Source organism: Protopterus annectens, chromosome 14.part0 (genome assembly GCF_019279795.1).
Source record: "Protopterus annectens isolate FY-2018-M chromosome 14.part0, PAN1.0, whole genome shotgun sequence".
Classification (NCBI taxonomy): Eukaryota; Metazoa; Chordata; order Ceratodontiformes; family Protopteridae; genus Protopterus; species Protopterus annectens.
This window is the reverse complement of record NC_056748.1, coordinates 1,146,348,960-1,146,362,708: the sequence shown is the minus strand read 5'-3', so window position 1 is coordinate 1,146,362,708 and position 13,749 is coordinate 1,146,348,960. Positions and strand designations below refer to the sequence as shown.

General features: G+C 37.9%; 2 protein-coding genes across 5 annotated transcripts in view; one reads left to right on the top strand and one right to left on the bottom strand.

Annotated features, from left to right (window-relative positions):
• CDH23 (cadherin related 23) overlaps window positions 1-13,749 on the top strand; it is a 2,508,764-nt gene that overhangs the window by 349,098 nt on the left and 2,145,917 nt on the right. The gene's annotated exons all lie outside the window — the stretch shown is intronic.
• The window catches only part of CCHR14.PART0H10orf105 (chromosome chr14.part0 C10orf105 homolog), a 56,905-nt gene continuing 54,008 nt past the window's right edge, over window positions 10,853-13,749 (bottom strand). For all 4 annotated transcript variants that reach the window (XM_044056948.1, XM_044056950.1, XM_044056946.1 and 1 more), the window contains one exon: window positions 10,853-12,525. In XM_044056948.1, the coding sequence (XP_043912883.1) occupies window positions 12,093-12,525 (433 nt within the window). In that variant the 3' untranslated portion in view covers window positions 10,853-12,092. The remainder of the gene's footprint in view (window positions 12,526-13,749) is intronic.

The following is a 13,749-nucleotide window of genomic DNA, read 5'->3' as shown; positions in this document are numbered from 1 at the left end:
ATTTTGGGAAGACATTGAAAAGTTCCTTCAAGCTATATTTAATGATTCCTTTATATTATCAGAATCTTTAATTTTTTTGAATACAAATGATTCTATTACAATGAATAACAAAAATAAATATCTTCTTTGGACAATTTTGGCAGTAGCCAAAAATGCACCACAAGAAGATGGATGTCACCCTCTATTCCAACCGTTGAAGATTTCATGACTCTACTGGACGAAGTAGCATCAACGGAAATAAAAGTAAAAGAACTAAGAATTTTTCCTAGAAAATGGACTAATAATCCTTGGAAAAAGTTTGTTTCCCTTATTAAGACAATGAATACAGATACGATTCCATCTAATTAATCAATCTAGAAGCAAGGACTATTGAATATTGTATAACCTCTTTTATTTGTTTATATTACTTGCTATTCCCATCTCTTCTGATTGAGGCCTCTGTAAATTTTGTACATAGTTTGATTATTTTGTCATTTAAATTGTAAAATTATTCTGTTTTCTAAATTGTTTTTGGAAAATCAAATAAAAAATTTTAGTTACTTAAATTTTTTGCACAGAAGTAAATATATTTTAAGGAAATATTTTTCTTGATTTGATGATTAATCAAGTTGAGGTAGTATTTAAAAGCCTTTTGGCAAAACCTTGGGTCTGTTGTAGGGTTAACATTTATGAAAATTGTTTTTTTTTTTTTTTTGGAGTGCTGGAATGTTGACATTGTATGTGTGTGTGTGTGTGTGTGTGTGTGTGTATGTGTATATATATATATATATATATATATATATATATATATATATATATATATGTGTGTGTGTGTTTGATTCAACTATGTATGACTTGAATGATCTTGATATCAAATGAAAAGACTGGCATTAAGATATTCGGGCTTGAACATTCAAAGGATGGACCCACAAAAGATCAAAAAGGAAAACTATTTCCTCTCCCAGTCTCCACTCTAAAACCCCAATAATGCTTGCCTCAAATTTGTTTGAATAGTGACAGTGTTATAGGAAGTTTTTTTTAAACTAAGGTATTACTCATCAAAACAAAAGTCTTAAATGTGTAAAATCTTAAACCTCATGTCAATGAAGACCCTTGGGATATATGCAGATGAACCCTTAAGGATATACTAGTGTTTCAGCTCATAGCTTCTGAATGCCTATGGCTTTTTACTTTTAAATATTTATGTTTGTATTCAGGCCAATAAAGTCAAACCCCACTATATGGCAATACTTTTTTTTTTTTTACTTTACCATTTGGTTGACATCTGTTTAGTCAACAAAATTTGGTCACCTGCACAGCTACACAGTTCTCAGAGTTTGGAAATATGCCCTTTCCCTGACACTGTGCAGTCTTGGAGTTGGTATATATAATTAACATGGCTGATGTAGGGGCTTGCCCCCCATTGCAAGAATAATAATATTTTTAATCTTATTTATCAACTTTGCTTGGTGCACTTATAGTAGTAAGTTAACAATTTCTGGTTCATGTTATGAATGCCTGTGTTTGGATGTTTCATCCAAAGTCAGTGCACTTAAATATATATGAAATGTTGAGTCTGTTTGAGGCCATAAACATTGTACAATTGTGATCCTGTAACATGTTGAAAATGGAAATGTGTATTATTGTGTAATGTCTTGTATAACTGATATTGTACAATATTTATGATGGAAAATATATACATGCATCTTTAAATGTGTCAAATATGTTTTCAAATTGAAAGAAGTGTGGGAAAATTCTCACAGTGATTTCCACAGCAATTGACCAGATCACATGACAGTAGTCTGGAAGGCCACATTAGGAAAAATTGGCTCCTCAGTAAAGGGAAATTTGAGAAGTACTGAAGGGAAAACCTGTATGTGTGGAATGAGGGCACCATTGTTGATAACCTGCAGAGTGTAACCTGTGGATTGAACCGGAGGAAATCTGATTTAGAATAAAAAGATGTCTTGGGAGAGGCTTACTGCCTTCATGTGAACTATGGTAGTATCTGAGCTTAGAATTAAAAAAAGTGACATTGGAGATCCCTACAGTCTGGGACTTTTTTTTGTAAGTTTTGAGACAGCCTGTCACCTTGCAAGGTCTGTATGTAATGGACACTGACATAAGGATACTGTTTTATTTTGAGTTTGTAAAACCAAGTGGGGTAACTTTGCAGCCATGGAAAGTTAAATGCAAATGTTATGCATGTCATAGTGACAGTGTCTCCTTGGTTCTAACTAGGTTTATTTGTTCTTATCTATTTTACAATTGTTTACCAGGAAAGTCTGACTGGACACATGTCCTTTTTCAGTGGAGGCCCAGGGAGAAAATCTCCAGAAATAATGTGCATAGAAAGCATTGATTAAATAGCATTAGTAGGTTACATAGAAAATGGTGGTTAAATAACAAAATTAGTGGAACAGTAATTATAAGACAGTTACTGGATGAATACCAAACCATAGACAAAGCTTGAGTATACATATACAATGTAGACATGTATTAAATATTTACATAAAATTATGTACAGTTGACGTGTTCTACAATAGTGGTCAAACATAACTAGTGAGGAGGGCTGGAAGGACATTTCAATGAAGTGGAAGAGTAGAATGGGTTATCTAGGGGAGTTGCAAGAGCAGAGCCAGTACTTTGTAAGATGTGTTTTCCTGAGTTTTTTTAAATAGTACTGTTGAAGTATTAGCCACTAGTGCATTAGGTAGCTTATTCCATAGTTTGGAGGTATAGTTGGAGAAGAAAGATTCATCTGCTGAGTTTTGTGCTTTAGTGACTTGTAGATGTAGTTTGTTGCTAGAATATAGGGCCTTGAAGAGGTACAGGGTTGTATTACTTCTTTGAGAGAAGACACATTATCTAGTTGATAGATAATTTTGTGTGTGAAGGTTAGCTGATTAAAGTGTAGGAATTGAGGGAGATGGAGCCATGGGAGCTGTTTAAGTGATACACAGTGATGTGACCTGTATGAGGCATTAGTGGCAGATTTGGAGATTTTGTTGTAACAGGCTTTGAGTTTGGCAAGGTTGGTTAAGATTGAAGAGGCATACAAGAGAGTTGACAAAAGGTATGTTCTTGCAATAGTGATTTTTGTACTGTTTGTTAGGAATTTGATATTCCTATACAGGAGGCTGGGTTTTTTGTGGACTGTTTTAATGGTTTGAGCTATATGAATGTCACAATTTAGGTTATTGTTTATTACAACACCAAGCCATTTGGTTTGGGTTGTTGGAGTGATTACTGTTCTATCTTTGGAGAAAATGTGGAAAGTTGGGGATGGCGAGGCATTCCTGGTTGGGCAGAAGAGAAGCAGTTTTGCTTTATTGGGGTTTAGAATGAGTTGAGAATTGGTCAACCAAGTTTCCACAGATAAGAAGGAATTTTGGGTGATGGTATGAAGGTCTTTGAGGGAGGAGGCTGATCAGATTTGTGTAGGGTCATTTGCATACTGAATAACTGAGGCATGTAGTGAAGCTGATTGGTGAAGAGGGAGAATAGAAGGGGTCCAAGGATGGATATTGTGGGACCCCTAAGGTAAGTGGGACAAGGGGTGAAAGGTGTTGTCTTTGGAACCAAGTAATAGCAAGGTTCCTGAGGTTGTGTGGAAAGAGCACTGATGAGTTTGCTGTGGTTGACCATGTCAAAGGGTTTGGACAGGTCTAGGAATATGGCTGATACAAGTTGGCCACTGTTGCTGTGCTGGTTTACTGTGTTTGTAAAGGCCATTAGGTCTGTGATGGTGGTGTGGGAGGGATAAAAACCATGTTTGGTATGGGATATGATCTTATGCGTAAGGATCTAATCCATAAGTTGGATGTGCACGATCCTTTAGAGAAATTTAGATGGAGGGAAATGAATGGCAATTGGGAGATAGTTTGGCAGCTGAAGAGAGCTATCTCCTTTGTGTAATGGAAGAATGTGGGAGATTTTCCATATAGCAGGGTCCTGTGCTTCAGATAATCTGTTTATGCATTTGGCTACAGGGTAAGCTATAGCATCTGCTGCAATCTGCAAGTATTCAGCAGGAAGATTATCTGCAGCTAAGGTAGATGGTTTTAGTTTTTTTAGTAGTTTCATGATGGTGTGAGTGGAGAGACTGTGTTTAATGTAAATTGGTTGGAGTTATTATATAGGCATGTACTATTATGGTTTGAGTTGAGGGCTAGGATTGGAGTTAGACTGGGTGTTTGCCAGAGCTTGAATGGATTTGGTAAAGTAGTTATTAAACTGAGTTGCTATGTTTTCAAAAATTGTTGGGTGTTTTTGGCATGGGGATAGTTGTTTTACCTGGTTTCAGTATGTTGTTGACTGCAGCCCAGAATTTTTGTGGATTATTATAGTGTTTTGTTTGGATATTGTGATAGTAGTTACACTTGTCTAATGTTACTTATTTTTTTGCTTTATTTCAACTTCCAAGAAAAGTTTGTTTGGTAGTATTGGCTTTGTTTTTGTGGAACTTGTTCATAGGCTTTATCTCTAGCTTTGATTAGGCCTGTGGATTCTTGGGTTAGCCATGGTGCATAGTTAGATTTTACTCTGTTTCTTGGTGGTGCATGGTGGTTCAGTATCTCCAGGAAAGTGGAGCTAAAGGAGTGTATGGCCTCCTCCAAGGGTAGGTGTTTAAGATATTCCCAGTTGCACCTTTTTAGGGTGGAGTTAAACCTACTTGGATCAAAGTGTTTTTTGTTCCTAATTTGATGAAAGGAGTTTTGGTTGGTTTGATGTGTTCGGTGTCTTAGGAGAAAGGTTGGGTTGTGGTCGCTAAGGCTGTCAGATTAGGGTTATTGAGTAAAATCCAGTCGAGTATGGATTGTCATTTGGAGGTTTTATCAGTCCTAGTGGGAGATATGGTGATTTGAGTGAAGCCATAAAGGTTAACGTGGGATGTGGGTATTGGAGAGGAACAATGGAGCCAATCTATATTAAAGTCACCCATCAAGATGGTTTCTTGTGTGACAGATTTGGATGTCCATTGTAGTAGGCTTTCAGGTGTGGCACTATTGTTGCCTGGTGGGATGTATCCACCTACGATACTGAGGTGTTTCTTGGGGTTAGTAGTTAATTTAGCGAATATTGATTCTGCATTTTCAAAGTCAGGGATAATTCTGTCAAGGAGGTTGTGTCAGGTGATCTTTATAGAAGATTGCCACTCCACCTCCCCTTTTGTTTATCCTATCCTTGTGTAGAAGATTATAACCAGGGGCAGTGAGATCATTACTGTTGATATCTGGTTTAAGCCATGTCTCTGTTAATGTTACAATATCGGGGGAGTAGTGGGACAGTAGAGCATGTAGGTCATGGATTTTAACTATGCTTCTTACATTCATGTTGAAGAGAAGAAGGGAAGATTTGTTTTGGTGGTGAGGTATAACAAGGTTGGATTGAGAAGAGCTAGGTGGTGAGTTGAGTGTGGGAGTGGGACCTGGATTGGGGTGAATGCCTCCTGAGAGGCTTAATTGCTTTAAAGTGTGTACAATGAGTTTGCAGAGCTTGTATTGAAGTTTGGTGAGTCTATGGGAGACTGGAGATGTGGATTATGGAGGAACAAATTAGATTCTGTGAAAGTCTGTCATGGTGTGAAAAAGGCTTGGGCCTATAGAAACCTGCTGAGTATTGCATGGATTTTAATATGAGGAGGTATGCTCGGGATGAGGGGTGGAATGTAGTGGAGTGTCATATGAGGAGAGGGTATACTGGAGAAGTAGTAGAAAGCTGGTAGTAACCAGAAATGGTTATATATAAGAGCTTCACATTTGGGTAGGGTGCTTATGTGAAATTATGAGTAGCTATAGGGTTGAGAGGAATTTGTTGATGATCTGGTATGGTGTGACAGTACTGAATGTTGTGTTGCTTTAGCTTGGTGGATTAGGGGGAGGAAGTATGGGTAAGGTTAGTGGTGTGGGGTGACGGTACTAGTTTTTGGTATTGGTGGGTTAGGTGGACTGGGATTGTTTTTGTGTGGTTGGTGTGGCTATGGATAAATATAAAAGTAGGGTTAGTGAGGCTGGATGGGAACTGGGGGTAGGGGAGCAGAGTGAGCCTGAGTGTAGTGAGGGTGAATGGAGTGGGTTAGACCTGGAGAAGAGATATGGCAGCAAGGTGCAATGCAGGTACAATCAGTTGACATGATGCTGAAAAGAGCAGAGGTAAGTACTAGCTGCAGATTAAGTGGCACATTTGGGCATTGTTTAAGAATGGATATGCAAAAGAAAAATTATCTGTACTGTGTGAGATCAAGAGCAAGAGGCTAACAAAAATATGCTAGTAGACGGCTAGGGAATGGAGTGTGTAAGGTGAGGGTTGGGGGGGGTGCGTTGTGGTGATATGCGGTAACCTGTAACAGTATGCGTTGATTGCAACGGAAAAAGACAAAAAGTTATCTGATAAGAAAAATGTAGGACATACAAGTGATTTAGTAGAATATTGCTGTGGGAAGGCTTGATTATGTGTTCCGGTGGTGGATCACAGAGCAGAAGGAGAGGGTCAAGTAGGTACCTAAGCAAAAAGAGTTAGCAAATAGTAAGAGTTAAGGTAGCTACTTGTAGTGAGATGCTAGAAACAGAAAAACAAGTAGAGCTAAACAACTGATAACATTTGGTCAGACTATGAACCAAGTGAAGCTCGTGTTTGAGCTAATCTTAATCTTACTAGTAACAATACAGTGGGAAGTTCACATAACAAGTCTGTACAACGTTGCCAGTAGTAGTATTTTAGGTCAGATATCATATAAAGCAAATACATTGCAGTCTGTGGCTCAAGCATGTAAGTTTACTGCTTATGTGTCCCGAAAAGCAAAAATACAAAGTACTACTACAATCGGTCACTGTTGTTTAGCTCAGGATGAGCATATCTGCCTAAATATATGACTACTTTGCATGCACAGTCTACACAGATTAAACAAAGGCACAACAATGAGTTGCAGCACTTACAACAACAACCTGTATATGCCAAATGTGTTGGTGCTCGGCTGTTTACAAGGCTATCCATTGAAGCACATAAAGTACATAACAATTGTGACATCAGTTAAATAATACAACTGTATTCATAAAGCAGATTGTTGTGTGCCACCTAGACACTGTTCGGTTTACCCTTTAAGGGAATAGGCATATAGCAAGTCTGTTTGTTACTTTCGCCCATTCTAAAAACAGCAGCAGAACTCTAGATTTCTAATAACAACAACAGAACTCTAGATAGGTAATAAGCAGGGCTATGAATCCGGGCTACTGATAACTAATATTAGCTGGATTCACCCGACAGTAAATATTACACCAGCTAAGCCTGTTAGTTAGTATTTATATCACAAACATGTCTCGTAAGCATTAATGAGAGACCCATAACAATTACATACAAATAGGATTAAGTGAGATCTAACAACTGCCAATATACCTTAGTACACGAGTTTCGGCTTTACCACTTATCACCAGATGTTGAGAGGAAAGTACGAGTTTGCCGTAGGGGAATGGGAGATGAGCAGAAGAAGAAAACACCTAACTGAGGTTTGTCAATGGTGCAAAGGATATTGAAAGTTTAGGGGATTGGGGGAAGTTAGAACGGTATAAGTATGGGTGGGATAATGCAGACAGAGGTAAAGAAAGGGAAAGGAGCAAAGCAGTTGTATATGTGGGGTTAGACCTGGGCCACAGATATGGCGGCAAGGTGCAATACAGGAACAATCTGTTGACAAGATGGTGAAAGCAGCAGAGCTAAGTGTTGGCCATACATTAAATAGCACATTAGGGCACTGTTGGAGAATGGATATGCAAAAAGAAAAATTATCTGTACTGTGTCATACCAAGAGCGAGAGGCTAACAAAGATGTGCTAGTGGAAGACTAGGGAGTGGAGTGTGTAAGGTGAGGGTTGAAGAGGGGAATGCGTTCTGGTGATATGCATTCACCTGTAAAAGTATGTGTTGATTGCAGCAGAAAAAGACAAAACGTTATCTGATAAAAAAAATGCAGAACATACAAATGTTTTGATAAAATATTGCCAAAAGAGGTTTTGGATGCTGTGGAAAGTCTTAATTATGTGTTTCGGTGGTGGTTCACGGAGCAGAAGGAAAGGGCCGAGTAGGTGCAAGTGTTTTAGTAGAATATTGCTGAAGGAGGTTTCAGATGCTGTAGAAACTCTTAATTATTTGTTCTGGTGGTGGGTCACAGAGCAGAAGGAGATGGTCGAGTAGGTAAAAGTGTTGTGGTAGAATATTGCTGAATGAGGTTTTGGATGCTGTGGAAAGTCTTAATTATGTGTTCCGGTAGTTGTAGCAACCATTGAATGTCTGCTATGATGATGTAAGGTAGTAGCAACCATTGAATGACTTCTATGATGACGTAAGGTAGTAACAACCATTGAATGGCTGCTATGATGATATAAGGTAGTAGCAACCATTGAATGGCTGCTATGATGATGTAAGGTAGTAGCAACTATTGAATGGCTGCTATGATGATGATGTAAGGTAGAAGCAAACATTGAATGGCTGCTATGATGATGTTGCAAATATTGACACATGCTGACTATGTTGCACAGTTCTGCATATGCTCAGTGGCCATTCCTCAGAATATGCAAGTTATAACAGTATTTTTGTGGGGGGGGGGTTAAGCCCTCCTGCATCCCACACACCCCCACTAACTATTTATTTATTCTATATCCAAGATCACACATTGCCTGGGGAAAAGGCATATTCCCCAATACCGGGGATCATGTGATCTCACGCAGCTGTCAACCATCAGTTCTTTTGACCGAAGCATGTTGACAAAAGAGAAGTCAATTTTAGGAAAAAAGCAACTAGTACTATGTTTAGCATGGACACATATTATAGATGTGTTTTTTCAGTATTAGACTGGTCGTCTTTACAAGACTAGCATCACTTCATCACTCTTGATTTTTTTATTAGTAATTTGTCAAGGCCTCGGAGTTATGTCGCAGAGGTTACAGTACTAATGTAATTTTATTTTATGTCCAAGACCACTACTACCTACAATGCATTCTGGGTGCTGTTTTCTGTTACCCTGTCTTGCCATTCACTTATAATGACTGTGATAAAACTTCAGGGCTTTTTTTTTTTTTTTTTTAAACATCAGTGGCAAGAAGGGCAGTGTAACCATTTGGAATTTTGGGACCTGCAAGAACAAGTACCAAAACATGGACGGTGAATGGCCAAAAAATGGACATGTATATACCAAGTCCAAGTTGGCTATTTCCCAGAATATTCCCTTTTTTCCATGAAATCATGAACTTGGAATTTATATTTATACATTTGGGGGGATGTAGAGGGCTTTCCCCTCACATCTGGGGGTACAGGGAGGCTGCCCCCTGAAAAAAAGAAGTTTAAAGGAGATGATCAATGTTCAAGATTCACTCTTTTCCCGAGTTTTCAACTTTATTTATTTATTTATTTATTTCTGGTATGTCGATACTCTGCATTGAGTGCCAACATTTGAAAAGGGAGCAGAGTGTTAATTTATTTTAATGACACAGTTTGCTTTTGTTAGTTAACATCTCTTAATTAACCTTCTATGGTAGATTCAAATACCCAGCTTGAATGGCTAGCTTATTTCTCTTTTTTTTACTATTTCAGCATTGCAATTTCTGTTTCCCGTTTCTAAAGTTTGTGGCGGAGGTGTAACGCTGGTCATCTGTAGCTAGCAGCTCACATATAACAAGTTCATCTTATTTGTCTAGGAAGCCTGTGCCAACTTTGAAGCTCTTAATCAGACTTTTAATTAACTTTTCTTGTGACTGTAATGAGTGACCTTATTGGTTTGTGTTGTCAAAACAGACAGTGTCCACTACTTGATTGAGGTCTTCAACCAGATAGCAACTCTGTGATGCAAACAATGTTGAAAGCATAAGAACATAATGTAACAGTCCACAAAAAGCCAGTCTAGACTGCAGAGCGTCTGTGTAACTGAGCAAAGGCAAAGAAATGGAGAAAAATAGTTAAATTGTATGTCTATACATGTGACCCTTTTAGGGTTGGACTAAAGAGAAGAAAGTGTTTTCTCATTAGGAAAAAAATATGTTTCCCTTTAGCATCAGTAAAGTTAAACGCAATTGTTACAGGCTATATAACTTTATTAAGCACAAAGCCTACATTACTGTGAAGAATACATTTTGTGCCAATTTTTGTTTTCTCCTTTCAATGCATTTATATACACATATACCTACAACACATACTCCCTGTTTGAATTTGTAGTTGCACAACACTGAAGAGATTTCTTAATAAAACAGGAAAACTTTTCAATGTCTTAATAATGACATGTTTTCTAATATATCTGTCTCTTTCAAAAAACAAAAACTGTTCCCACCCTGTTTGTTCAGGCTGTCACTTAGTATCCACTGTTACTACACAAAACTACAAATTTTGAAGAACTTGACTAGTTTCCATCTCAAGCTCCTGACTGCAGGTTTTCTCCAGTTTCACTCTTCATAGAATCACGTTATCTGAATTTGTCTTTTTGACAACATTCTTATTTTCTGTGATTCTCGGAGGGTTGGTTGGTATTTTCTTCTGGTGCCAAAAGAACTGCAGTCTGTTAACTTGATTTCTTAAAACAAATTACTATAATTTTGTAGCTATTAAGGATATCTGAAATTTATTGATACGGTTCCAATAACGAATTAAACCATTGTTACCTGTTTTCTGAAGCTGAATCACATTACACAGATTACATCACATTTTTAGTGTTAATTTTGAGCATCTCTGCAAGAAAATGTTTGTAATGCAGAATACTGAACACAAATGGGTAAAAACAAGAAGTCAGTGTAGTTAGTTTGGTCTTGTTTGATTACTTAGAAATCTAGCATCACAACTCTCTTATTCAGTATGCATAGTGATTGAAATAAACTGAACCAGAGTTACTGTACTATTTTTACAACAGCAGCTTTATTTATGTTCTTTTTTGTACTAATTTCTGAACTGCAATTCTTAGCAAAAAATGTCAATATTTTACAGTATTAAACTAGGTGCTTCTAACTCGAACTAACTTGTATGCATTTCGTTTTTCTATCCAGCACTTGCAACACAGTGTGAAAGACTAATTAGGCTGCAGGTATCCACAGTGTGCATTTTCATTATGTTAATATGTCATGAGTGTGGAATAAATGTAGTGTTAACCTGATAAACTAAATGGCATTATTTTGATGTGAAACTCACAGAAGGCAGTAGTAAAGGTACTGTATCATAGTCTCAGGTCACAGTGGCTCTGGAATTATGAAACCTCCTTTATATAGACAAACAGTGTTTACAAAACTTCTCCAGTAATGCTTATAGAAAAATGGTCGGTAACATTTTATTCTATGAGATTCAGAATGAAAAGATACTACTGCTAATACAATCGCCATGTGTCTCTCTCATCCTTAGCACTGAGAATAATTTTAAATCGCAGTTCTGCAGCCATGTTATAAACATGAGCAACAAATTCCAACACATCTGGATCACATCTCTCTAAAGGGACAGCAGGAATGGCTGCTTTCTCATGCGTTATCATCTAATCTCATGTGGTTTTGAACTAAAAAGTTCTGAACTAGTACTTTTGCATTGCAACTCTTCAACCAGAGAAGACAAAATGCTTCAGGTTCTGATTTAGATATACTCCACTGCCAGCAGAACATGAATCATTCCATTTGAAAATACATGTCGCATTTTCTAGTGAGTTTGTCCAAGAGTATATGCAGAAAAAATGTTGCTGCCCCTCCAAAAGAGTACAGCTCTCTTGTAATGCTGCTTTAAAATAGAGAATAATTACAGCTTAAAATTAGATAAATTAAACATTTTAAATTATGATTATTGTTATCTGGCAAGTAACAGAACTGACTGTTAACAAATCTGACAGGAAGTGGCATTACATAGTTTTTCCAGAGAGCGCTAGGTAAGCTTTTGGGTGCAGTCTGTATCCACATCTGTGCAAATTAGCAGCTTTTTCCTCGCAGAGAAAGTTTAGATACCATACAAGTCATATATTTCAGCAGTAGGAACTACTTCAGAAACAGTGTGGTTTCTTTTGTTACAGTACACATTGCAGTGACAATTCATTTTCTTGCCATCCTCAAGCTAAATCAAAACTTCCTGACATCTATGATATGTCATGACAGTGTCTTGTGAAGGTCACATTTTTGTAGACTCCATGATGTCTAAGTCATAACCAGCCTGTGGCTGCCTTGAATAAGTCCGGTGCCGCTGTGAAATTGGTTGACTTCTGCGAAAGCTGTGGATAGATCGTCGAAGAGATCCCAGTCGTTTCCAGAGCTTCAGCTGAGGTTCACTGGCATCTTCCACATGGTATGGCATGCACTCGTGCGGACCATAGCGGGATTGATCCAGAGCAGATGGCTTGCAAAGAGTCACAAAGATGAGGCATGTGGCCAAAAGAAGAAATATACAAATAAGAGCTATAATAATAGGCAGGGGGTCTGCCTTTTCAGCAGGAAATAGGGGGCTTGAGCTTGGGATTACTGCAGTGGTCCTTTGGAGGATTGAAAAGATACTAGGAGCAGGACTTGTCTCATTTTCTGCTGTTGTTTCCATGTCCCCTGAAAAGCTGAAAACAAATAGCAGAGTTAATGCCAATGTTTAATTTGTACCATTTATTGTACTACCAATGCTTCATAACCAGTTTATTGAAGATGCAATAGATAAAATAATTATTTTTTGCTGCTTTTGTATGTTGCTTTTTTATTTATAAATGTAACAATTAAATCAGTTCTTACCAATGTATTAGCCACTGCTCGGGTAGCCACTAAACAAGTTTGTTCTCTTCCAGAATGTTTTTCTGTCAAAGCAACTAGTATTAGTAGCTAAGAAAGTACCATTTTCACATCTGATGCCTTACCGATCAGAAGACTGTGGGTTCTGGCCTCACACCAGGAAGGTGACGTAACTCAGGACTACAGCATAGAGAGCGATACTGAACTCCTGAGAAACCAAGGCTCCTTCTGCCCAAGTTAGTGGTAGATTCAGTGAACGTTCAGAGCACCTCATTGGCCCTCCTCAAATGCAGTCGATTAGATGGGTAACAGTAAATTCACCCCAGGGGTTTCACCTGTGTCCCTCTTGGACAGGGGCATTAGGTGCAGATTGCGGAAATAAGGATGGAACTTGGCTAGGCTTGTAAGGTCCCTAGGGCCATCAGACTAATAACTTCCTATGATCCTACGTCAACGATCTCACAGTGCCTATTCAATACATCAGAGTAATTTCCCCCTTTCTGAATACGACCACGTGAAAATAGGCCATAAGCCTAGCTGAGATTAGATATAACAAGAGTAAATATATTATCTTAGTGTCTCCTTCCAGCAGCATAATCTAGTAGTGATTCCTGACTTCAGATTTTATCAAGTGTAGTCCTTCAGGCTGTATCACTTTAAACATTCATTTCCTCTGTTGAATCACATCTGGGCTTTAAATTAACTTAGGCTCTGCTACTTTTGCATTTCATTTCTAACCTTCCTGGTAACTGTTACCTTTTGCGCCTTACCTCATTTACCTGATTTGCAAGAAGTTTAAAGTGCCACTTTCCTTGAAAATAGTCATTGATCTCAACTTTATTGGCAATGGATTTGCCTAGTTCAGCTTGTTTGCAATGTATTGAATATTACTGAGTGCTTCCTTTAGTCCATTAATCTGTAGAAACCCTTTCTCTAACCTAGAATTTTTTAAATGGTGAGGTCAGACTTCCTGAGGATTGAGGGTCAGCAAGTCTGAAAATGCTAAATATTTAAAACCTTCATAATTTGTTATTAATTTTATATGGCATCGTGATGAA